We start from the raw sequence: 24,997 nt of genomic DNA on the forward strand, positions 1-24,997 counted from the left end.
TTTCTTTTCATAATTAGAACACTGCCTTGCCGCGAGGAACGTGATTTTAAAATGGAAAATATATCAACAGCGTGATATATCAACAGCTGACGTGCTGCAGTGGTTGTGCTCTGTTACTCTGTATTTTGTTATTGCTTTTTGGTTCCTTGCTAAAAGCAAAGGAACCTATGTATTCAGGTTGGCGTGTGTGTGTGTATGTGTGTGACGCTTTAGCTTGTATGCACGATAACGCAACAAGGGATTGACTGATCATGATCAAACTTGGTGGGTGGGTGGCCCATAGTGAGTAGATGAACCCTATTGTTTTTGGTGCCCACAAAGGTCACCAAAGGTCAGTTTTGGTCCAAAAACCCAAAATACTAAAACTGCAATAACTCCCAGTGCCAATGTGCGACAAGGTTGATATTTTGGGACAAGTTGTGAACTGGTTAGGGGAACATTTTCAAACTTAACGGTCATGTGATCTGAAGTCACCAAAGGTCAATTAATATTAAAAAAGTAGTATTTTTGCGATAACTTGAGAACGAATTGTCCGTTAGGGTTGGGAGTTGCTTCAGTGTAATCCAATTGTCGACCCACACCTGGGTGACCCTTGACCTCAATTTGACCTCTGGTGACCTTTTCATGTTTTGGGGATGTTTACAGTTTCGATGCTATTTTCAGATGTCAAAGGTACCTTCCGATCATAAATATCGATAGGTTGACCCCCGTGTGACCTTTGTGTGCGAACTTATATGGGGTCAAAGTTTTCGGTCGGAGTTAGGATGGCTGTACAGACTTGTGTTGATTTTTGGAATCAGCAGATGAAACTACATTTGAAACCAAGGTCAAAAGGTCAGGTCACATTTAAAAAAATGTGCTTAGTTTGGGAGAAAACGGGCGAAAAAGAAAATGTTTGGTGTTGATGCTAGATTTGGATATCAAAGGTACCTTCCGATCAAAAATGTCAATGGGTTGACACCCAGGTGACCTTTGTGTGTAAAGTTATAGAAGGTCAAAGTTAATTTTCAGACATTTAATGCAATAACTCCCAGTGCCAAGGTGTAACAAGGTTGATATTTTGGGACAAGTTGCAAATGGTATAGAGGAATTATTTCAAACTTAACGGTCATGTGATCCGAGGTCATCAAAGGTCAATTAATGTTAAAAATGTAGTATTTTGGGTGAGAAAATGGGCAAAGAAAAAAATGGTTGAATTTTTACAGTTTTAATGCTATATTCACGTCTCACCAATCAAAAATGTCAATAGGTTTACCCCAGGTGACCTTTGTGTGTGAAGTTATATGAGGTCAAAGTAAATTTTCAGACATTTAGTGCAATAATTCCCAGTTCCAAGGTGTGACATGGTTGATATTTTGGGACAAGTTGCAAATGGTATAGGGGAATATTTTCAAACTTAACGGTCATGTGATCCAAGGTCACCAAAGGTCAATTAATGATAAAAAACTAGTATTTTTGTGATAACTTGAGAACGAACTGTCCGTCAAAGTTGGGAGTTGCTTCAATGTAATCCAGTTGTCGACCCGCATCTGGGTGACCCTTGACCTCAATTTGACCTCTGGTGACCTTTTCGTGTTTTGGGGATTTTTACAGTTTCGATGTAATTTTCAGATGTCAAAGGTACCTTCTGATCATAAATGTCAATGGGTTGACCCCCTTACCTTCGTGTGCGAAGTTATACGAAGTTAAAAAATATTAATGAGGTCACAGGTCAAACGTGAAAAACTCCGAAGTTGCAATAACTTGGCTACTATTTATTTGAATTTCGTCAAACTTGGTGATATTGGTAGATAGTCTCCACACACTGATGTGTGTTGCAATTGATATCATGCATGTTTATAGGGGGGGGGCTAGCATTATTTTGTTATGAAAAGTTTGTATGCACAATAACTCAACAAGGGAATGACCAATCATTACCATACTTGGTGAGTGGGTGGCCCATAGTAAGTAGATTAACCCTGTTGATTTTGGTGCTCATATCATGAATATTAATGAGGTCATGGGGTCAAAAGTGAAATACTCCAAATTGCAATTACTTGGCTACTATTACTAGTCGGAATTTCGTCAAACTTGGTATGATGATAATGGTAGATAGTCTTCACACACTGATGTGTGTTGCAATTGATATCAGGGCTTAGCATTACTTTGGCAACAAAGTTTGTGAGCATAAATTACTGTTGTTGTATTAGGGCTTTGTTAGAAATTTCCCTATGAATGGAACTAATGAACAGCAGCAAGGAACCATCAAATGTTTTCATTCTGGTTTCCTAACTGGAACCTTCTTTCCTCTTAATTATTTTTTTTATTAGCGGAAGGACGATATTATCCTTTAAACACGTCTTATTGTTGTGTAATCGGGCTGATAAGGATTTTCATATAATATTTTTCGTATTTTTTGCTTGCCACGGCGTCTCGCGACGCACGGGCAAACCTAAGCTTTCAGATGAGTTCCACGAAAATTAGAGATGTACTGAATACGTACAGTGTAAGAGTAGTGGACAATACCTATAACCCGATCGATGTTATTAACGCCGTTTCCATGGATATTGGTAGAGAAAACGTGAGAGGCTGTGTTAAGTTTAACGGACAGTGGATAATCACAATGAAAACGAAAGAAGACGCAGAGCTTTTGCAAGAGACATGATTGAAAATCGGGAAAGATTCTTGTACAGTGACAGGAATTTCTAAAAGTATCATAACGGTGAGTTGTTATGGAGTACCCAGCTATGTTGAAGACGATGAACTGTCCGGAAAAGTAACAGAATTTTGAGGTCTAATTAAATCACAATGGACACATAAGCACTACACAGTTCCCTGGTGTAGAAAACGGCATTAGATTTGTTCGAGTCGAACTTCCCCCAAACGCAACAAGTTGACCTTATGCAATCAACATTGGTGGTGAACACATTAGAATAAAGCACAACGTCCAAACTAAGGTTTGCAACAAATGTCTCAGTGACAGTCACATAATGCGAGACTGCCCACATTACACATGCCGGGAGTGTGGTAGCCAGGGCCATGCAGAGAGTCGGTGTCCACAAGTCAAGTGCTTCCGCTGCAACTCATATGGCCACAAAAGCTTTCTATGCCAGACAATCACCGCAAACTATATCTGTCGATTGAACAATGAGACCTCCACCAAAATCAAAACCAGTTCAACCAACGGAACAGGAAAAGTCAGCACCGTCAGTATGGACACCACCCCGGAAACACCAGAAAAAGCAACCAAACCAGCCGTTCCGCCGGAACTAATCAGAGAACCAAAGAGAAATCAAGTAACAAAGCAAAGGATGATCAGAAATCTGACAAAACAGGGTCAAAACGATCAATGTCCAGCGACGAAGACGCGATGCTCGAAATTATGGTTAAACAAAACATACAAGCTCTAGCTCGCAGAAGGAGTATTTCGCGAAATCTCAGACTAACGAGGAATTATACCCCAAGAAAAGCTAGCTTCATGACTTCCCTACTCTTCGCAATGTTTCTTCTAGCAACCCTAAACTGTAATGGATTACGAAACAGTGAAAAGGGGAAAGCTTTTCGGTTCACTGAAAGCCAAAAGGTATGACATTATTGTTTTATATTGATAGAAAAGCATCTGCTGAATGGGATGCAAAAATGTATTCTTCAATGTATGCCTCTAAAAAACGACGGGGGGTAACCCTTTTGTTTAAGGAAACATCTGACTGCGAAGTAACAAGGTGCATAACAAATGACAATGGCCGTTACATTCAATTACACCGAACTATTGATGAACGGCCCCTTACTATAATTGATATCTATGCAGCGAATATACAAAGCGAGAGAACGAACCTTTTCCTGAATCTACATTGCGAACTCAATCAAATTGATAATGAAGTCATTATAGCAGGGAATTTCAATAAGTATTTAAATATTTACTTAGACAAATTCCCAAGCAGAGCATACCCAGATCCTTCTCGCAAAGTTGTAAATGATACTACGACAAAATATCAACTTGTGGATATTTGGAGAGAGAGAGAAACCCTCGCAAAGGGAATTTCACGTGCATTCGCAAGACTATTTACGGTCGCTCCTCATGTAGGATTAGTAACTGTGTTTCCTATTGTAACATCACCACATACCCTCGTTCTGATCACGACTTTGTTGAGATTAGTTTGGATGTTTCTGCTCAACCAAGAGGACATGGTTACTGGATTTTTAACAATTCCCTCCTCCATGATGAAGAATACTTATGACTAATGCGCAAGCTAATCCAAAATGAGAAACTCTGCGACGATGTTGAAGTTAACTTTCTTCTATGGTAGGACAATCTCAAGGCAAAAATAAAGACTACAACAATAAAGTTCAGCAAAAGAAAATAGAAATTGCAACGCCGGATAAAGAAGGTACTAGCTTAAAAAACTTAACTACGAGAAACATAAAGCACAGAAAATTCCTCATTATGATTGTACTCGCCTTAAAAGTCTGGAGGACAAATTTGGCACGAAAGAGCTTAAAGGGATAGCCCTCAGATAAAAAAATTCAATACTATGAGGAAGGCCAAAAATCAACAAAGTGTTTCTTCAATCTAGAAAAGTCTCGACAGAAAAAGAAAGTAATGAAGCATTTGCTTACCAATCAAGGCACTGTTATAAATAATCAGGAAGACGAATTAAATGAACAAGTTAAATTTTACAGAGACCTCTACAGAGATGAACCTACAGAAGATAAACCAAAAGAAGAATTACTACCACACATCACCAAAAAGCTTGTCAAAAAGCTTTGTCAATGTCTTAGATAAAATGGGATTCGGTCCCAATTTTCAATCCTGGATTCGTATACTTGATACTAATATTAACACAGTTGCATCAAACACAATGGCCATATTTCAAAGAGGGATGTACGACAAGGTTGTCCCATATCTGCCATGTTGTATGTTTTAAGTGCCGAGCCTTTCCACGATGTGTAGAGTTTTGTGGAACCGACACCAAAATGTTCCAACATGCTGACGACACAACCTTTTTTTTACCAGTATTTACTCTATGTTAAAGACCAACTATTGAGACCAATTTTTTTAATTTTTTTTTTTTGGGGGGGGGGGGATTTTCCATTAATTTGGGAGTTAACATCTTCGAAAACTTATCAAAAAAGACAAGCCATCAAAAAAGACCACGAAAATGGACATTTTGGGTAGTCACGTGACATGAACCTCTGGAATGTCTGAAAACAGAGATTGACCCAAAGGAGCCTCTGGTCACCGTGTGACGTCATTGTTTGTATACCGCGAAAATCAAACGCTGATATAGACACTGTTTATACACAGATAGCGAACAATTGTTCTGTATTTGACTTCCAATTTCGAGCGTTTGAGAAGCTGTTAGCTTAAAACAAGAACACATAAAGGTAAAGAAATAGTTCCAAGACAAATTTAAGAAGAAAATTTAGTTAAATTGGTTATTTTATTAGCAAAATTTCCACTCAAATGGAAGCATCTTTTACATAGCGGAGCGTCAATAGGTACAATATACGGTACAATACGGTACAATATACTGTAGAACATGCAAGCAGCTTGGCGATTCCGTAATACAATTTCATCGCAAGATACCGTAAACTAAACAGAAGAATAGACCGAAAAGATGCCTCATGCGTGATATGTAACGGGAAAATGGCTTACGTTACTGTCAACGAATTACGAAAAAGACACTAAACATAATCGAACAACTACGAGAAGACGCTGACCCGAATCGACCAGGGTAGCATATACATGACTAAGCTTCAGCTGAACATAGAAAAAGTATCCTTTCAATAAACCAAATTTAGCAGTGAATATCCAAATCCACCTTTCTCGTTCAATCCTGGGCGAAATACTACCGTGACTCTGTGTAATCCCATAGAGTTAGGTCTAGTTGAAACAGGCCTTGACCAGTAACATCCCACAAGACAGTCACTAACGAAATAAAACGTCCGATCGCTACATAGAACCGTTTTTATTCAACTCCTTGGACCATGCACATGCAGATGCAGAATAAACATAACGGACAATATAACTCACGATACTGGAATACAACAAATGAAATAGATAAATGCGATGAAACCCTAACATGACTATTTACACATGCTGTGAGTTGTAACTCACTACATGTACTAACAATGCTACCCTAGGTACGGTCTATGCACGGTCATCTCTTACAGTAAATATTATACTGTCAATTGCATGATATAATGTTACATGTAAGGACGTCCGGAGCTTGTTTACGAGGAGACTTGAAAGGGTAAATTTCACATTAGCTATGTCCGACGCAGCTATCGACAGTATATAATTTTCGCAGAATGAGACATTTGCAGCATACACAAAGGCAGGGTCATGCATGTGGACTCATGGGCAAGAGATACTGTGGGTACTGAAAAATCTTTCCGCGTGGATGTCACAAAATTTATCCAAAGTCTGCGGCGTTTTACGTCGGTTCTTTTACTCGGAAATCTAAAAAAGCTGATGCTTTTGTTGGGTGAGGTATAACTGCAACCTTCAACAACACAGAATTATGGCATTTCGGGGGGGGGGGGGGAAGGAGTAATATCGTTGATGTTTTTGGCAGCTCAAGTATACAACTTTACACACTAAAATTCTTCTTGTGAGTGAGGTATACAGTTACGTCACAGGGTCACCTGATGTCTTCGGAATGTTTCAGGAATGTCTGAAATAGGTTTTATAAAAAGCTGACCTTTCTTCCCATTTTTCACGTATTTAACGTCCGAAATTGGTAACGTTAATTACAGCAATGTAATTGGAGTGAGTTAAGGATTACATGTTCATCAAAAAGTCACCATAGTTGGTTTTTAACAATAATTAACTTGTATGAACGAGCGTCTGGCTCAATGTGTAATTTGGACAAGACTGAGCTTCTCGTTTTTGGTAAATCCAACATCAGTCATTATGATAAGTCAGAAATGACTATATTATAGTTGTAGTCGTTGCTATTGGCAACGACAAGACAACTATTGAGGAGGTTAACTGGGAGGGAAAAGTAAGAACCTGCAGCCTTTTGCTGAGCCGGTGGAAGGGGCGCAAACTCTCAATGAGAGGAATATTATTGTGAATTCCCTTGTCGTTTCCCGTCTAGTGTATCTCATTTCCACTATACCAACACCAAGCGGGGTGATTGAATCCTTCCACGACGGTATAATTGACTTTATTCGGCGTGGTAAACCGAGTCCTATTAAATACACCAACCTGTTATTACCTGTTGTTGCAGTGTAAGATTAGAGCCATCTTCTTCATTTGCGAAGTGCGCCACCACTTCACATGGCAACGCTGACTTATCAAAACTTGTTGTTCGTTTGCCCAGGTAAAGCGAAAAGCCGTTTAGTTTCGCTCTGTTCTGCTAACCTGTATGTATTTGAACTGAAACATCTGATGAACGTAAGTTTCTAGATCATTTTGGACCATTTGTTGTAGTAAGATGTAGTATAAGTGTCGAGTATTATTGAAAATAGTTTGATTACGTGTGCCTGGTTATTTTGTGCAAGTCGTCATTTTGTTATCATGGGTTTACTTGTCAGGCCTAGAGTCTCGCGTAATTGGTCCATGTAGTTTGCGGTGTCAATTTTGCGCCAAGAATGTATGTTAAGGTATTTGACGAATCAAGAGTTGTTTAGATCAATGCAAATTGTAATTCCAGATCCATGTAAATAATGTTGAAGCCCAAGTGAGAGATTGTTTGCTTATGCTGGGTAGATTGTCTGTATTCTTTATATCCAACATCCAGTGCTTCATGAATGATTCGTACTGACTCCTGCTAACCTGGCTAACCTGTAAATGACGACAGCAGTCGCCGGCAAAGTGGTAAGTGTCTCCAACATTCTGAGAACGCTTCGAACAAAGGATTATGTGACATATATACTTACACTTGGGTATTACGTATAATTATCTTACCAGTTATTATATTTTATTGTTTCATGTTTTACCATAGATTCGAATGAGACTACCAGAGAATAGATTCATACGAACTTAATAGCTGCTACTGTCCTACTGTACTTATTTCTGTGTCGTCTGACCCTTTCTTACATTAAGTCTTTGGCAGTTTTACATCCTTTTTGATTCCTTGCCGAAGTCCGAAAGGTATCTATGCGATGGTGATAGCGTGTGTGTATGAGTATGTGACGCTTTGCTTGTAAACACGTTCTTTCAAGAAGTTAAAGTTGGATGAACTTAAAACTTGGTATGTGGGTAGCAGGGTCTTAGCCAGAAATTTCAAACAGGGTGTCTCATCTGTTACTGATTGCTCAGGAGACTAGCCATCTGGCGCCGAAGGCGCCTGCGCGAGCGCTAAGCCTTAAAGGGTGGGGTCCAGGGGCCCGCCTTAGGCCCCCTGGAAGCCCAGCCCCTATCAATGGTTTATTTCACACAATTGGGGTAAAAAGTACGCTCAGAAAGCTGTGGAAACACCTAAGCCATCATGATTTTTTGGGGCATTCAAACATAAAAAATGCTATAAAACACTAGGTGCTAAAGTGCACCATGAAGAAAGCTTATAGTAATTACAATTATAGTAATTACAAAGAATTTGAGCACCAAAAAGTTCAGACAATATCTTGTGGAATTATTCCTTTTATTCAAAAATATTAAACACATGTTCACATGCTTGGTTGCTTAAATCCTAAAAATGGTTGCAGCCTGCATGCTACAACCTTCGAGGTCCTGTTTCGAACTTCCTGAGGGCGACTTCAAAGGGAAATTCATCAATAGGGATTCCCTGGAAGCTCAGTCGGATTAGTTGATCCAGGGTATCTATGGAGAGGCGGGAACGCAGTGCTGTCTTAATCCTGTTCTGGCATGAGAACACTCGCTCGGCTTCTGCATTCCCGACCATCACGCAGAGACAGGCAGAAAACAGTCTGAATATTTCTGTATAGGGGAGAGAAAGGTGTGTGATGTAAAATGTGATATTATAAATTGTTATTGACAGGTGCAACTCCACCACAATACCTTAAAAAGTGGCATATTTTTATGGGAAAATGCCTTCAGCGTTATTCAGCTGCACTGCTCTTTTATTACAATGTGAATGTGTATATATATGGGTATGAATGGAAGAAACTGTCCCAGACAACTCTCTTTGTCTATGGGATTGGGAAACTCCTTGTTTTTGCTGACTTTGGGGGATCCGAAATGGTTCAACAAGGCCTTCAGCTTGTCATTCCCCCAGCCTAAAAGTAGCCCTGGATTGTGTCGGTCAGGATAGGCAGATGGCTGAAATATCTGTGTGGAAAATTTAACATGACATTATTGATGTATTCTAATAAAACAAAACACCAAAAAATATAGTGTGAAGAGAACTCTTGTCTTACCTCCATAGCATCAAACAGGGCAACATTGGGGAATCGTTCCCTGAGGTTCTTCACCAGCTCGTGAAGAAGCTCACCCCTGATCGACTCGAACTTGGCCCTGCCATCAACATCGCAACTCCTCCTTCCCCTGGCTGCATAGTTTATTTCAACCCCTTTAAAATTACTGGTGTCCTCTAGTTGACTTTTGAAGTCACTGAGATGTAGGCCATCCTGCTCTTTCATGCTCTCTAGGCTGTTGATGCATCCCTGAATCTGCAATGATGAGGTTAAAACTCTACCAATGTCTGAATACATATTTAACCAGGTTTCTAGCTACATGTACGGTGAAGTCAAATATCAAATGCCAATTCCATATCGTGAAAACAGCATTGCATTTTTTTTCATCACTGAATGATCTGTAATAACCCTGTACTTGTGTACTTCAGTGAAAATTACATAAAATGTAACATAATTTTTATTCTAAAGAGTTGTGTTTCTTATATTAAGAAGGCCTAATGAAATGAAAAACAACTTACCTGATTCGCAATGACACCGAATGAGATGTCTCGGTGCTGAAAGACCTTGCTCAGGTGATTGGTCTCCACAAGCATGTCACACGCCATGTGCAGCAATGCAGTGTACTTTAAGACGACAGCTGCTGTAACAACCCAATGGCTGTCGGATCACCCCCGTTGGCATCTCGGGAAACTAGCACCATCAGGGCTCCATAGTTTCGAACAATAGCAGTGACAGCGTTCCCTAGACTCAGCCATCGGATTTCATAGAGCCGTTGGAATTTCACAGCATCCATGTCGAGGATCTGGGCAATGTCCTTGTATGCTCGAAGCTTCGTCTCGCTTTGCTGGACATAGTTATAAACTGCTGAAATAATTTGCATAAAGTAACTCATCTCGGGTACCGCTTTGCTTGCTTGGCTTACCGCCAACTGTAGGCGGTGGCAGACGCAGTGAACAAAAACGATGAAGGTAGTTCAGTTCAGTTCTCGTGGAGTGCGGACGTGTTTTCGGCTGCTCTCCACCTTTCGTTGACCACACCTTTATTGTGTTTTTACGTTGGCCCTTCATTAGTTTACAGTTTGTTTTAGTGTGTTTTGGGTTTGTTTCGTTTTGGTTTGTGTATAGGTGCGTGGCTTTGCCACACCCCTAGCTGTCATGGCGACTCGCCGTGACAGCAAAATCGTATTGTTGAGTTTTTCGGGGGAGGCTAAGGTCGTCCCCGTACAAGTTTTTTCAGTTTTGCGTTCTGTTGGTTTAAAGGTCCCTGGAGAGGTTGACGCGCTTCAGCGTAAACCTCTCCGGGGTAAGAATTAGTTTTGATGTTCGTTTTACCTCGGAGGCTGCCCGCGTCCGAGGCGTCCATGTGTTTGGAGGGAGTCGAGGGACTGAAGGTCACACCGTATGACAGTTCGGTGTGGGTGACAGTCCTCCATCTCCCTCTGGACATGTCTGAACAGGTTGTTGTGCGGACACTGGGGCGTTTTGGGAAAGTGACCGGCTACGAGGAGCCGGAATTCCTTGAATGTAAAGGTGTCAAGACCGGGACTAGACGAGTTAGAATCGAACTCAAGTCCGATATCCCCTCTACCTTGTGGGCTAATGGGCACAGGGCCCACACTGCATATCCGGGCCAGCCTCGCACTTGTTGGAGGTGTGGGCTGGAAGGGCATGAGGCCAGGTTGTGCCCGAACAAGCGGTGTAGCCGCTGTTTACAGGTTGGGCATACCCTGGCCGAGTGTAAAGGGGATATCGTGTGTAACTCGTGTGGGAAAACGGGCCATCTGGCCCGTCTATGCCCAGACCGCTCATACGCCGCGAGAGTGGCTACGGGCGTGTTTGAAGCGGTCCCCGTCCCGGCCTCTGACACCGTACCACCTGATGCTCCTGTCATCGCCCCAGTGTCCGACACTAGCGCCCCGGTGGAGGCTTTGTTCCCCCTTTCGTGTCCGACCTCTCCCCTGATCGAGACTGCCAGCCTGCCCACTGAGGCAGAGCAGGACAAAACGGCGGAGATGGTACTAACGGAGTGGCATGCGGCGCAGGATGCCGTTTGTACTGGTTTACCGGTAGCTTCGCCCGCTATCGGTGATACTAGTTGGGCCCCGAGTCAACCGGCCCAAGAGACATTGAGTGGCCCAGAATCTGACTCGCCAATGGAGGACTGCACTACAGCCTTATTAGTTGTGGCTAAGGAGTCCTCCGATTGGTTTGATGAGACGAAACAGGCCACTGATCTCATTGACTCGAGTGGCCCTTCCACCCGACCCGCAGCCGCTTCCGTTATACCGGACACGATGGTCGCTAGTGGACCTCCTGTTCCTAACAGGGAGGTCCACTCGATCAATGACGAGAAGCTATGAACTCTGCTCCCTCGTAAGAAAAGGGGGAACACTGCCAGGGGCCTGAAAAGACCCATATTGGGAAAACTTCGCAGGTAATGCGCAGGCATGTTGTCTACCATCGGGACGGCGTACCCCGGATGAAGTTTTGGAGTGGGTTATTTTTCAGGTGTGTGGGGGGGGTTGTGTGGTCGTTACATAATATGGGTTGGGGGGGTTCTGTTTGGAGTTGGCTTCTGGGGCTGGTTTGTGTAGCGTTATTGTTTTGGTTCTGTTGGCCTTTGGGTCCGTGTCCATTTCATGTCACGTTCAACGCTACATTGAATACATTTGTGGGTGACTGAGAGATTTCTGTTTGTGGGTTTTCAGTTGGGTTTATGGTGGTTGTTAAACAGACTGGAATTGTTTTTGGTTTTGTTGACCTTTGGTCCGTGTCCGTTTTTTCTTTGCACGTAAAAAGCATCACAAAATTCTTTGCAAACCTGGTCTAGTCCTGCCCATTTTCCTGCGGGTGGCCCACCTGCTCCTACAGGTACGGCATTTGTTCCGAGTCCTAGACAACCAGAACCATATCAGTGCTGGTATTGTAGACAGTGGGGGCACATTAGCAGAAATTGTCCACAAAAAAACATGGGAAACTAAACACAGTTGAGCAGGAGGATCGCCTCTCAGCTGATGGTAAAGAGATCCAACAAATTGGAAAGAGTGAAAGAGGGAGGTTATATGTAGATGTATTGTTAAATGATACCAGTGTTCCTTTCTTGTTAGACACCGGCTCCGACTTCACCATTTTGAGTGAACATGTATGGAAACAGTAATAGTAGATTCCATTATGACGGGGGTAGATGGAGCGCCCCTACAGGTTAAAGGTGAATGCCAATTGAATTTAAAGGTGGGTAGTTTAGTGTCTAAGATGCCTGTCGTGATTGCTGATATTACTACCACTGGTTTGTTGGGTATGGATTTTTTGAATTTCAATTCTTGTCAATTACAAATGGGTGATAATCCTACTTTGTATGTGGGTACTGGTCATTGTTCGGTGCCATTGAATGTGAACATTCCGAGTCTTACTCTAGGGGTATCTTTGGCTGATTCAATCACCATCCCGGCAGAAAGGGAAATAGTGGTAGAAGGGAACATTGTTGCAAAAGGGCTGATTCATAAGTTGAATGGAAATGGTATAGTGGAGATGGCTCAGAGCTTTGCTGAAAGGCCCAATGTCCTAATTGGTCGGGTTTTGGTAGATACCTCTAAGGATGTAGTACCCTTAAGGATTCTTAATCTCACCAGCACTCCTCTTACGATTACCAAGGGTACTGTTGTGGCGATGGTCACAGAGGTCAATGAGGTAATAGGGGTAGAGACTTCATCTGTTAATACATCTGGTGGTCTCCCTCCAGATTTAGAAGAATTGTACAGTCGTAGTGGGGAACAGTTGGATGATAAGGATAAAACAGTCCTTTGGAAATTTTTGGAGGCAAATAGGGATGTTTTCTCATGTAAGGGCGAACCCCTCGGCAGAACAGGTATCGTTAAGCATAGTATAGCAACGGGTGATGCCCGCCCAATTCGTCAGGCTCCTCGGCGAATGCCCTTCCATCAACGAGTTCAAGCTCAGGCTGAAGTAGACAAGATGTTGGAGGAGGGGGTTATAAGTCCCTCTAACAGTGCATGGGCTTCCCCGGTTGTTCTGGTGAAAAAGAAAGATGGGTCGATACGATTTTGTATTGATTATCGTAAACTTAATAATGTCACTAACAAAGATGCATTTCCCTTACCTAGAATAGATGACAGTTTGGATGCTCTCTCTGGATCTCAGTGGTTCTCGACCCTAGATCTAAGAAGTGGGTACTGGCAGGTAGAGATGGAGAATGTGGACAAAGTGAAAACCGCATTTTCTATGGGAACCGGTCTGTATGAATTTAATGTCATGCCATTTGGGTTGTGCAATGCCCCGGGGACATTTCAAAGATTGATGGAGCAGGTCTTACGAGGGTTACATTGGAGAACTTGCTTAATTTACATTGATGATATTATTATTTATGCTAGGACCTTAGAGGAGCATATGAGTAGACTTAATGAGGTTATGACAAGGCTACGGGAGGCTGGTCTGAGGCTGAAGCCATCTAAGTGTGAGTTGATTAAGAGGAAGGTGAATTATTTGGGATTTGGGATTTCTAACCAGGGGGTAGAAGCGGACCCAGAAAAAGTTGGGGTGGTGGCCAACTGGCCTACTCCGACCAATATCAAGCAACTACGGGGTTTCCTTGGTCTGTGTTCCTATTATAGGAAATTTGTGGGTCATTTCGCAGAGATAGCAAATCCCCTTCACGCACTTACCCGAAAAGGAGAGAAATGTTTCGACTGATCATTGTGAGGAATGGTTTCAGCTCCTAAAGTCTAAATTGGTATCTGCCCCAATTTTGGCATATCCAAATTTTGATTATATGTTCATACTAGACACTGATGCGAGTGACCGAGCGGTGGGAGCTGTTCTCTCGCAAAAGATTAATGGCGAGGAGCACCCTGTAGCATATGCTAGTAGGACATTGAGTAACAGCGAAACGAAGTATGATGTAACCAGGAAAGAGCTCCTTGCGGTTGTTACGTTTGTAAAATACTTTCGTCCCTATCTTTATGGTAACAAGTTTCACCTTAGAACAGACAACAGATCTTTGAGATGGCTCTATAACTTCAAATCCCCTCAGGGTCAAGTGGCCAGGTGGATCGAAGTATTAAATACTTATGATTTTGAGATAGAGACGAGACCTGGTAGAGTACACGGTAATGCCTATGCATTATCTAGAGTGGAATTTAGTTCACGTACTTTGAAGAACGAGCTTACCACAGAGGTAGTTGGTAATGGTCCCCTTAGGTGTAATCTCGTAACTGCCGATAGCAATTGGGTGGGATGTTGTAGTAAGGCCCAACTGCGACAGTATCAGAGCGATGACCCGGATATTGGGGTCATTTTGCACTGGAAGGAAGCTGGTGTTCCCCGGCCTGGATGGGAGAAGGTTAGCGGGATGAGTAGGGAAGTAAAAGCCTATTGGTATCAGTGGAATTTATTCCATGTTAGGGAAGGGGTGCTCTACAGGTTATGGGTTTCAGACTCTGGTGAGCAGAATAGTTACTTATTGGTGGTGCCCCACAATTTGAGAAGTGATATACTTTACGAGCTGCATAATTCCCCCACTGGTGGTCATTTGGGTCAAAACAAAACTAGGGCCAAAGTACGAGCAAGGTGTTATTGGTATTCTATGAGAAGGGACATCGAGGACTGGTGTCGTAGATGTGAGTTATGTTCCCGACGGAAACCCCCTACTCCTCGTAGTAAAGCCCCTATGGAAATAGTGAAGGCGGGAGAGCCAATGCAACGTGTAGCGATTGATGTTCTAGGTCCTTTACCTGAGACTTACAACGGCATGAAGTATTTATTAGTAGTTGCCGACTACTTTACTAAGTGGACGGAGGCTTATCCCATTCCTAATCAAGAGGCCAAAACTGTGGCCTCAGAATTGGTTACTAAGTTCATTGCTAGATTTGGGGTACCACAGATCATACATTCTGACCAAGGTTGAAATTTTGAATCTGAATTATTTGGTGAATTATGTAAATGTCTATGAATTCATAAAACTAGAACGACTGCATATCGACCTCAGTCTGATGGGTTAGTAGAGAGATTCAACAGGACGTTGGAACAGATGATAAGCGTATATGTGCATGAGAATCAAAGAGACTGGGATGTGCATATCCCCATATTATTAATGGTTTATCGTTCAAGTTTGCAGGAAACCATTAGATTTACGCGAAACTTCCTGATGCTGGGACGGGAAACAACACTACCCATCGAACTTATGATTGGATCCCCAGAAGCAGAATCGACCCAGACACGAACGTTCCAGAGTATGTGGCTAATTTCAAGGACCGCTGCAATAAAGCATATCGGGTTGTTCGAGAAAGAACCTCACTGTCACAAGCTCGGCAGAAAAAGAACTATGATGAACACATTTGTTCAAAGGCAACTCCACTGAAGATTGGTGATAAGGTATGGATGGCAATTAACTATAAGACCAAAGGTAGATCTCCAAAACTACAGCTGAGATGGGATGGTCCTCACGTGGTTGTTAATACATTATCAGACTCTTTGTACCGGGTAAAAAACTCCATTACAGGGAGGCGGAAAGTAGTTCACATAGACAGACTGAAGCGGTATCTTGAGCCGGACGCATTATGCACGAGTTCCGGGCTGCGGTAGATGTTTCACGAAGAAAATACTTCATATGCGACTACTGGGGATAGGGCTGAAGGGGAAAGTTGTGACAGAGATATATCGAGCGAAGTAGAGGCTAGGAGCGATGAACATTATGATAATGATTGTGAGGAGGCGGCCTCGCTAGGTAATATAGGACCTACAGGACGAAGACGTCGACCTCCGGTGTGGTTAAGTGATTATGTACAATATTAGCGTGACTGATCACCATACTAATATTTAAAGGAAATGTAATTGCTTGTTAATCGTTAGTAACCGGTTTGGATGCAGAACTGTGGATTGTGCGCAGGTTCATTGTTCTGCGGGTGTTTGGCATACAACATAGAATGGTTGGGACGGCACGAGTGTTGTATGTTTGGGCATTTCATTGGGAACTACCTAACCATTGTAATTTCCTGTTGTAGACTCGAGGGCGAGTCCTAATCATTAGGGTGGTGTGACGCCCAGGGGGCGTCACGTAAACGCCTCCGCACATAGGTGGCATTACTGCTGGAGTAGTTGTCCGGTTAGTGTGTATTGTGTTATTGTTCTCTGGGGGTCTATTTTATCTAATATCTTTTTATATGTAAAGTGAATTGTTGTAGTTTGATATGCTAATTTATACCTTTTGTTTCCGTCTCCCTTTCAGCTGTCCAGCTCTCGTGACAATAGTCTGGTCCCTCCGTAGCTATGTGGAATGTTCGAGCCACGCGAATTTGCAATGTTTCGTTTGAGTTTGTGTTAAGTTAGGGCACTTGCTATTTTGGGTTCTAAGAGTGTGTTCCATTTTTTGGTGTTTGCTGCTGCCTAGTGAGGTCCGTTGGTCAGTTCGTTAAGTGAAATGTTCTTTTATAGTTTAGGCAAGTCCGAGTCCTATTTCTTATAATATTGTGGGCGTATTTCCCCGTTTGTCAGGATCCCTTTAAATTATTACATCTAAATTTACTAAAAGGTTGGGAACACGGTCGATATTATCGCCGCACCCTGCGGGGTAATTGTTATATTTGTGGCGAGGGGGTGACTTTAATTCGGGTTGAATTTTCCCCGAGGCAACGCCTACGTATTGTAGATTTAGGACTCGTAATTATACGTTTGGCCACGGACTTCGCAGGTACGTATAGTTATCATTTATGTAAATTATAAGCTGGAATTTATGTGGATTTGTATGTTATTAACTGAATATTGGTCCTAATTTATCACCTTACAACCTTATATTTGGAGGTCACTGCGTTGACCTCGTGTATTACTATTATTTAATTTGGTTTTTACAGACACCTGCCCAAGTGGAGAAGGCGAAGGTTTTGTATTAAATGTATTAGAAGCTTAAAAAGCAATTTCTTTGTTCGTGTGTTTATTGGTTCAGTCTGTCTCAACTTGTAGTTGCCCCACATTCATCCTGACATAGGGTGGCCGACAGCGGCCCTATCGAACCCACGGCCGCTCGGCAAGTTATAACCCCGCTTGGGGCGCTACAATGTAATAAATGATCAAGATGTTACACCAATACACTCTTTATTTCTTGACCCAAATAATATTTGATAGTGGGCTCCTTATTCATCAAATCGGAAATTTCGCGCCATTTTGTAACTAGACAGACTGCCTGGTCGTTACTACGACGCAAAACTTTTCTTCCTGCCTTATAGGTATATTACGAAAACATCGCAGGAGCTGTCACTATAAACTCACTCTTTCCACAGTACCGTGATACAAAACACCTAGCTAGGAGGGGAAAAAATACACATACACGTGTTGTGCGAAAGTGATCACGCGACGAAACGATATTTTTTTAGCTAGCTAGGTGGTTGGCTATTGAGTGTGGGACTGGACTGTATTAATTCTTGTGTAAGCGAACGTACAAACCAAGCTGTTGTAACAACAGGATCGACTTTTTTTTCCACAAATTTATTTCACTGTGTTGGCATGCGGCGCCCGTTGACTGAGCAGTACATGGAAATAACTAATAGTTACGTAAAATTGGGAGGCTGGACAGTATGGCGGGCCATCAGTCTCGAATCATGGGAGATCGGCTTATACTGATTTAAATCGACATTTTTGCAATATGGGTAATGTTTTGTATAATTATACTTTTTCTGTGTGCAGTGCATTGCAGCATTGTGGTCTTGGACAGAATGCCCTATATAAAAACGTTTTATTATTATTAAGGTTATTAGAACATGTTTGAAGTTATGGATATGGATATAGAATGTCTATTCCAATTTCCAAAAATATATTGTTCAATATGCAAATCCATGGGTGGAAGTAGGTGGTATGTGACAACCTGCCCCCACTTCCCCCTATATGCCTATATGTATTATAGGCTACACGATATGCAGTTTGATCCATTCATATGATGCAATGTTACATTGTTACAAGCTGAGTATATGGAAATAAAGTCTACTTACTCTACTTTGGAAACAAGAGGCATTTCAATTTATCACTGTCTGCATATTCTCAAATAATATCTTCCTTGTGCAATTTTCACACTAGTTCATGCTCTGTTGCCAGCTGAATCCTGAGGTTAAAATTTTCATGTGTCAATCTGCTTGCTAGTCTGCTTTCTATTATCTTCATTTTACTGAAGACCTCAGAATATGATATATGGTTGTTAATTCAGTGAAAACATGTTCTTGGACTTCAGGAATCTGCTTTGGGTCCAAGATACGAGTTTGACAACTGATACATATTCTTGACAAATGGAGCAACTCTTTCAATACAATCTCAGTATTTCATATTTTTCCATTAATGGTTCTATAAATTTGGCTTCAAATGTTCCTTATCAGTTTTCATTGTCTTGAATCCCTGAAGCTGAAACAATGACATGGATGCAATCATTTTTTATGGCCCATGCCAGTAGGGGCCCACGACAAATAACTGAACAATTGGCATAACTTAAAGATGCTTGCTTCGGTTGAGCTCATACTTCATATTACTTAGCTAAGTAGCCTAGACCTTATCAAATGATACAAATATCTTTGCTGAAAATAAGACCTGTCATGTATTTAGTACTCTACTTTAATATTATCACTCTTCTGAAATGTGATGTTATGAGCGCTTTAACATTCTGTTGTTGATTTTTCTTTTAGAGTCTAGAATGCATGCAGCAATTCTGTCAGTTCTGACTCTACTGAATGAGAAGTTGGGTGCTATGATTGTATTTGCAGATGAGGATAGTGTAAGTACCCAATGTATTATTTAAATCAACAGTATGTAAACTATGGGTCGAGGCCATCAGAGGTGGTCTGAAATTGTATGTTACAGTGTTGAGGGTTCATCATGATAGTGTTCTGGTAGTGTTTCCTCTGGGGTACTCAGCAATTTTAGGTCTGATGCCATATGGGCTATTTCAGGAAATTAATATTTTCCTACAGATTGTATGGTCACAATGCTTAGAGTTTAATTGTCACGATAGTGTTTTGGTACTGCTCCTTTGGGATGTTTGGAATTTTAGGCCAAAGGTCATGTATGGGCCATATGGACCATTATGAACTCCTGAACTCTGCCTGAAATCACACAAAATGTTTCTTTTCCTATGAATTCTATGGTGCAGTGTTGAGCATTTTTCACAGTGGTACTTTGCCTACTTTGGGTTTTTAGGATTTGGGGGGCCTAAGTCACCTGCAGACCATATGGGCCAATTTATGAAATCACTCAAAATGATACTTTTCATACAAATTTGCCCTAAAATTGGTTTAGCCCTAACATTTGTTGGGGCATCTTTTTTTTGGGGAGGGGGGCAATTTTTGGCATCCTTATTTCTAGGGGGCCTTGAAATATTTGGGCCCTGAAAACCTGTCTGCAACAAAGGCCTGCACATCTGGTCATTATTCCCTAACTAAATATCACATGTATGACCTGGGAGTGTTCATAGCTGTAAATATAGTGAGGGCATCATCACAAAGGTAGAATAGCCTAGTATGTATGTGATAACTGGAACAGAATGTTGGACAGATTTCAATCTGTAGTTGTAGTAACCATAATCCAATGTGGAAATCCTGATCAGCCCCAAGTGTATTAAAATCATCTAGTGGAATGAATCCCTACCATGATGTAATTAGCTGTAACAAGATATCATAACTCATGGCAAATATTGATTTCTCTCAAAAATACACGGAACCAGTGCACCATTTAGCTCTGTTGTTTCATTTATACTCTGCTATTATTTATATCATCAAAAATAGTATTACTTGTAGTGAATACAATGTACTGTAAATTGATTTGAAAAATAATTTAAGAAATTATTTATTTTGATTCCTTCGTTGGTGGGGTATATTTCTTTGTTGGTCACTCAGGGCCATCATGGTGGATCAGCCACCCCTCCCATTTTCTGAAACTGGAAAGCGCTGTATATTGAATACAAATACCTTAATATCTTTGCAGGTTACAGACTTGTCAGACGTGCCAGTTTATATCCAGGTGACAGAGGATGAAGGTGTTCCAGAGTACACTGTGATAGTGGAAACCTTGGAAGTAGCTACTTCGAAAAGTTTGCGAACAATGTCCTAAATATGGCATTTGAGCCTTTGCTGAAGAAAACCCTTCAGTTTTTAAAAAAAAATCATTTTGAATGTTGATGATACTACACCAGCAGATAAATCAGTCAATAAAATTCTGGAGAAACTAAACATGCAAATGGGTAAAAAATGATGGCCTAATTACTGCTCCAGGCACCTACCATTTTTTGTACAGTTTTTTTGGCTCAAACTGTCATGACATTTATAACATAGAATACTGCCTATCATTTGGCACTAGCATATATGAGTCAAAATAGGCGTTATAAAAAGGTGTTATAAAACTGTAACTAACTTGCAAAAAATAAGTCGTTGAAACCTATGCGATCAAGGTGGCGTGTGTGAGTGTGTGTGGGTATGTGTGTGTGTGTGATGTGACAGCTTGATCGTAAACATGATATCTCAACAATGACATGTTGGATCAATGTCATATTGGACTGGTGATGTGTAGATGGTCCCTATTGTTTTTGTTCTCCATCACATGAATATTAATAAGTGGGCAGGGTTTAAAGTAAAATTCTTAAAATGTCAATATCTTTGCAACGGTATGTCCGATCTGCTTCATACTTGGTATGGTGATGTAAGTGGTTCATTGTCACATGACAATGGAATTCCATCTAATTAATATTCATGAGTAGGTGGGGCTTAATCCTTAATTGCTAGAAATAGCTTGTAAACCTGAAATCTTAAAATTAAATGTTGACTGTAATTTTGAACTAGTAGATGCTCCATGATTAGTAGATGTGCCCTATTGTTTTTGTTGTTCATGACATGAATATTAATGAGTAGGCAGCAATTAAAGTGAAATTCTTAAAATGTCAATAACTTTGCAACGGTATAACCGATCATCTACATACTTTGTAGATTGGTGGTGGATAATAATAGTTACATTTTCATATGAAAATAACTTGTAACCTCATTAATATTCATGTGTTTGTGGGCCATATAGCATTTGTTGTCCCTCATTCCTAAACTCCTGTCATTCGTCACAATTGACATGTTTTCCTGGTTCCTGGGAGCTTGCTGATCTTATCTATATTTGTTTTGCTTTATAAAACCATGAAATTGGCTAGCCAGACCATTAAAGGAGTAGTCCAGTGACAAATTAAACTGGACTGAAAAAAAGTAACCTTTGCAAGTTGGCATATGTGTATGTTGTGATGAGTTAGCATGTTTGTATGTGTTGATCAAGTTGGCATGTGTGTATATGTATGTTGCATAAATAGCTGGCTCAGACAATTAAAGGGATAGTCTATAGTGAAAATAGGAATGAACTAAATAATCTGGTATTACATGTACCTATAGAGTACAGGGAAATCTTATGTGAGTGGGGTAGATTAATGTGTTGGTAGTAAGGTGTGAAACTGGTAAAATCTGATGGGTGGGGGGGGGGTTGTCAGATGATTAGGGTGATGTTGGGGTCAGGGTTGTAGGATGGTAGGTGAGGCTGCAGGTGGTATGATGGTAAGGGTTCCGCTCTGGGTTGGGGATATGGGTTGTGTCGTATGATCCCCATGTGTTTGTCTGGAGAGGGGGTGTGGGGTGATGAAATGCCTAGGGTCAACTATATCACTTTTTTTTCAACTTTATATGTACACATCAATAAAGGCATTAATTTTTGGTTTTGTTTACGATGGCCCGGTAATCTACAGTTTAGCATGTTTACAAGTGTATGTGTAATCTTAAAAACAATATATTTAATTACTGTAAATATATTGAATAACTTGTAGATATGCTACATTATCATTACATGGACCTCATTGTTTTTGTTGTCCAGTACATGAATATGTGGGTGGGGCTTGTAATCAAATTCTTAAAATGACGATATTTTTTCAAATATATGTCTGATCACCTTCATACTTCGTAGGTTGGTACAGTAGTGCCACATGAAACTGAAATTTCATTTATATTCATGAGTGCAACTGACAACTTTATGTCTGATCAGCTTCAGTTGTCTGGCAATAAGTACAATACAGGTATATAACAATAAGAAATTCTGACTTATATTATTTCATAAACTCTCATCGGCATCAGAACCACTAAACCTTTGGGTTTTCTGGCTCTTCAATTACTGATGAAATCAGACACTCTTTTGTACTTATTATTGAGGCGAAGCATATGTAGTGTTTAAGAGAAAATATAAAATGTGATTCCAAGTTAATACAGAAATTCTTGCTTTCTTTATTTTATGTTTAAATTTAATGTGTGGTTATTTTCATGTGAGAGGGCTTGATGGTCTAGCAGTGGTTAAGGCCCAATCAGGTTTTATATCCAAGAATTGTTTCCACCAGTTAGCTCAACAGACAGCTTTGTACCTATAAGGGAGTTGTCGCAGGTTCGAATCCGTGGTGGGTCATATAAAACTAGTATAGACATACTACTTTTATCCATGGGCAAGACTAACTAGATTAGTCAAGTAACTGCTGGACTAATCATTTAGGTCGCTTGACAAAAGCCTGGTCGATAGAGCATCATTGAATGACTAGCAAAAACTGTTCATGTGACTAATTGAATTAGTCAATTGACATCTTGACTAATCGTTTAGGTCGCTTGACTAAAGCCTGGTCGATAGAGGCATAATTGAATGACTAGTAAAAACTGGTCATGTGACCAGGCTTACTTAGTCATATGACCAGAACTATTTGGTCACTGGACCAAAATTTAGTCAAGTGACTAGAATTAATTGGTCGATAGAAGCATTGTCTGGACTAATGTACTCTAGTCATCTTGACTAGATTATGTTTACAGTGTATATGTCAATTTAAATCGGTAGAAGTCAATTTCAGGTGCTGGAAACTGGTATATGTCGATTTAAATCGGTATAAGTCGATCTCCCATGATTTCAGACTGATGGCCATAGGACAGAGCCATTTATTGGCGTCTCAAAAGCCGTCTCACTCAAATTCGGCCGTCTTTCATTTCGATCTAGCCGTCTCAAAGACGGCGAGACGCATCACTAGCTAAGACCCTGCACTGGGTAGCCCTTAGTAAGTGCATGATCCCTATTGTTTTTCATAGAGTTGAAAGGTCATTTGAGGTCAAAGTCTGAAAACCTTGTAAGCACAATATCTCAAGGAGTAAAAGTTTTTGGAATTTCAAACTTAGTATGTGGGTAGCCCTTAGTGAGTAGATGGTCTCTATCTTTTTTGTAAGCACTGTATCTCAAGAAGTACAAGATGCTTCAACTTGAACATTAGACTGTGGGTTGACCTGGGATAGCAGATGATCCCAACTCTTTTTCATGGAGATCAAAGGTCATTTAGGGTCACCAGAGGTCAAAGTCGAAAAGCCATGTAAACATGATATCTCAAGAAGTAGACAATGCATGAACTTTAAACTTGGTGTGTTGATAGTAATATCTATCGTTTTTCATGGAGGTGAAAGGTCATTTGGGGTCAGCAGAGGTCAAAAGTTCAAAAACTTGTAAGCACGATATCTGAAGAAGTAAAAGATGCTTGAACTTTTAACTTGGTGTGTTGATAGTAATATCTATCGTTTTTCATGGAGGTGAAAGGTCATTTGGGGTCAGCAGAGGTCAAAAGTTCAAAAACTTGTAAGCACGATATCTGAAGAAGTAAAAGATGCTTGAACTTTTAACTTAGTGTCGATAGCCCTTGGTGAGCAGGTAATCCCTATGAATTTATGGGAGCCAAAGGTCATTTAAGGTCACCAGAGGTCAAAAGCTGAAAACCATGTAAACACGATATCTCAAATAGTAAAGTTGACTTGAGCTTGAAACATAGTATGTTGGTAACCAGAGGTCAAAGGCTGAAAACAATAACTCCCATTGACAAGGTCCGACATGTTTTTTGTTTAGAAATATGCTCATTTTAGGAGATACAGGGCAAAGAAAAAAATGTTTATATATGATAGAGCTCTGTGTGCTCTATAGACGAAACCAACTGCCACTTCGATCGGACACCTGCTTCTTAAGTTATGAGGTGCATAACAATTTTAAGATGGAGTGCACATCATCAAGGGGAAAAATTTTCATAAAAACCTAACGCCATCCAAGGTCGTGTATGGGCAAAAATATGCTCACTTACGTTAATTTTTGCAACAACTTCCAGTGACGAAGTCTGACATGGCTGATATATTGGGACATATTGTGAATGAAGTAGGGGCACGTTTTCTAAAATAACCGTCATGTGATCCATGGTCACCAAAGGTCAATTATGGGTTAAAATGTGTTTTTTGCAATAACTTGTGAAACTACCATTGACAGGTTTCGACATAGCTGATATTTTGGGGGCAATACGTGTGGAACTCCAACTGATGGGGTCCGACATGGTTTTTCATGTTTTTTGAAAGTCTACACCGTGATTATATCCACGGTGGCCTTGTAAGGGTTAGTGACCTTATGTACGATGTACTCCCAGTTGCTATACCTGCTCTGGCAGTCCATGAGTCCATCATTCTTTATAATACTGACAATCCGATTTCAATCGATGATGTTGAAGATTTCCTTCACTTCATTTTGGCTGCACTACCCGTTGCATGGGTTTGGGTTAACACTTTCTATTCATCCGACAAAAATGTCTCCTCACAACCTTACCCTGATCCTATTACCCTGATCCTACATTGACCTCTTCTAAT

General features: G+C 40.9%; 1 protein-coding gene across 2 annotated transcripts; it reads right to left on the minus strand.

Moving 5' to 3' along the window:
* Window positions 1-8,728: 8,728 nt before the first annotated feature.
* Window positions 8,729-10,049, minus strand: LOC139984414 (uncharacterized). Of its 2 annotated transcripts, none has more exons than XM_071998330.1 (3): window positions 9,822-10,049; window positions 9,307-9,558; window positions 8,729-8,866 (listed from the first exon to the last, which is right to left on the minus strand). In XM_071998330.1, exons 1-3 carry the CDS (start codon window positions 9,906-9,908, stop codon window positions 8,831-8,833), a joined length of 375 nt encoding a protein of 124 aa, XP_071854431.1. In that variant the 5' UTR covers window positions 9,909-10,049; the 3' UTR covers window positions 8,729-8,830. The 2 variants fall into 2 exon arrangements, with proteins under 2 accessions (XP_071854431.1, XP_071854430.1); XM_071998329.1 differs by having other exon boundaries at window positions 8,797-9,217.
* Between the last annotated feature and the right edge of the window lie 14,948 nt (window positions 10,050-24,997).

Source organism: Apostichopus japonicus, chromosome 17 (assembly GCF_037975245.1).
Source record: "Apostichopus japonicus isolate 1M-3 chromosome 17, ASM3797524v1, whole genome shotgun sequence".
Classification (NCBI taxonomy): Eukaryota; Metazoa; Echinodermata; class Holothuroidea; order Aspidochirotida; family Stichopodidae; genus Apostichopus; species Apostichopus japonicus.

Bases quoted from the DNA above. Each gene is read 5' to 3' on its own strand.
- LOC139984414 (XM_071998329.1), bottom strand. From the start codon at position 9,908: ATGGCGTGTGACATGCTTGTGGAGACCAATCACCTGAGCAAGGTCTTT. The intron at 9,559-9,821 runs GTAAGTTGTTTT...TCATCATTGCAG, and splicing joins TCGGTGTCATTGCGAATCAG to ATTCAGGGATGCATCAACAG. The intron at 9,218-9,306 runs GTAAGACAAGAG...TTTTCCACACAG, and splicing joins CCCTGTTTGATGCTATGGAG to ATATTTCAGCCATCTGCCTA.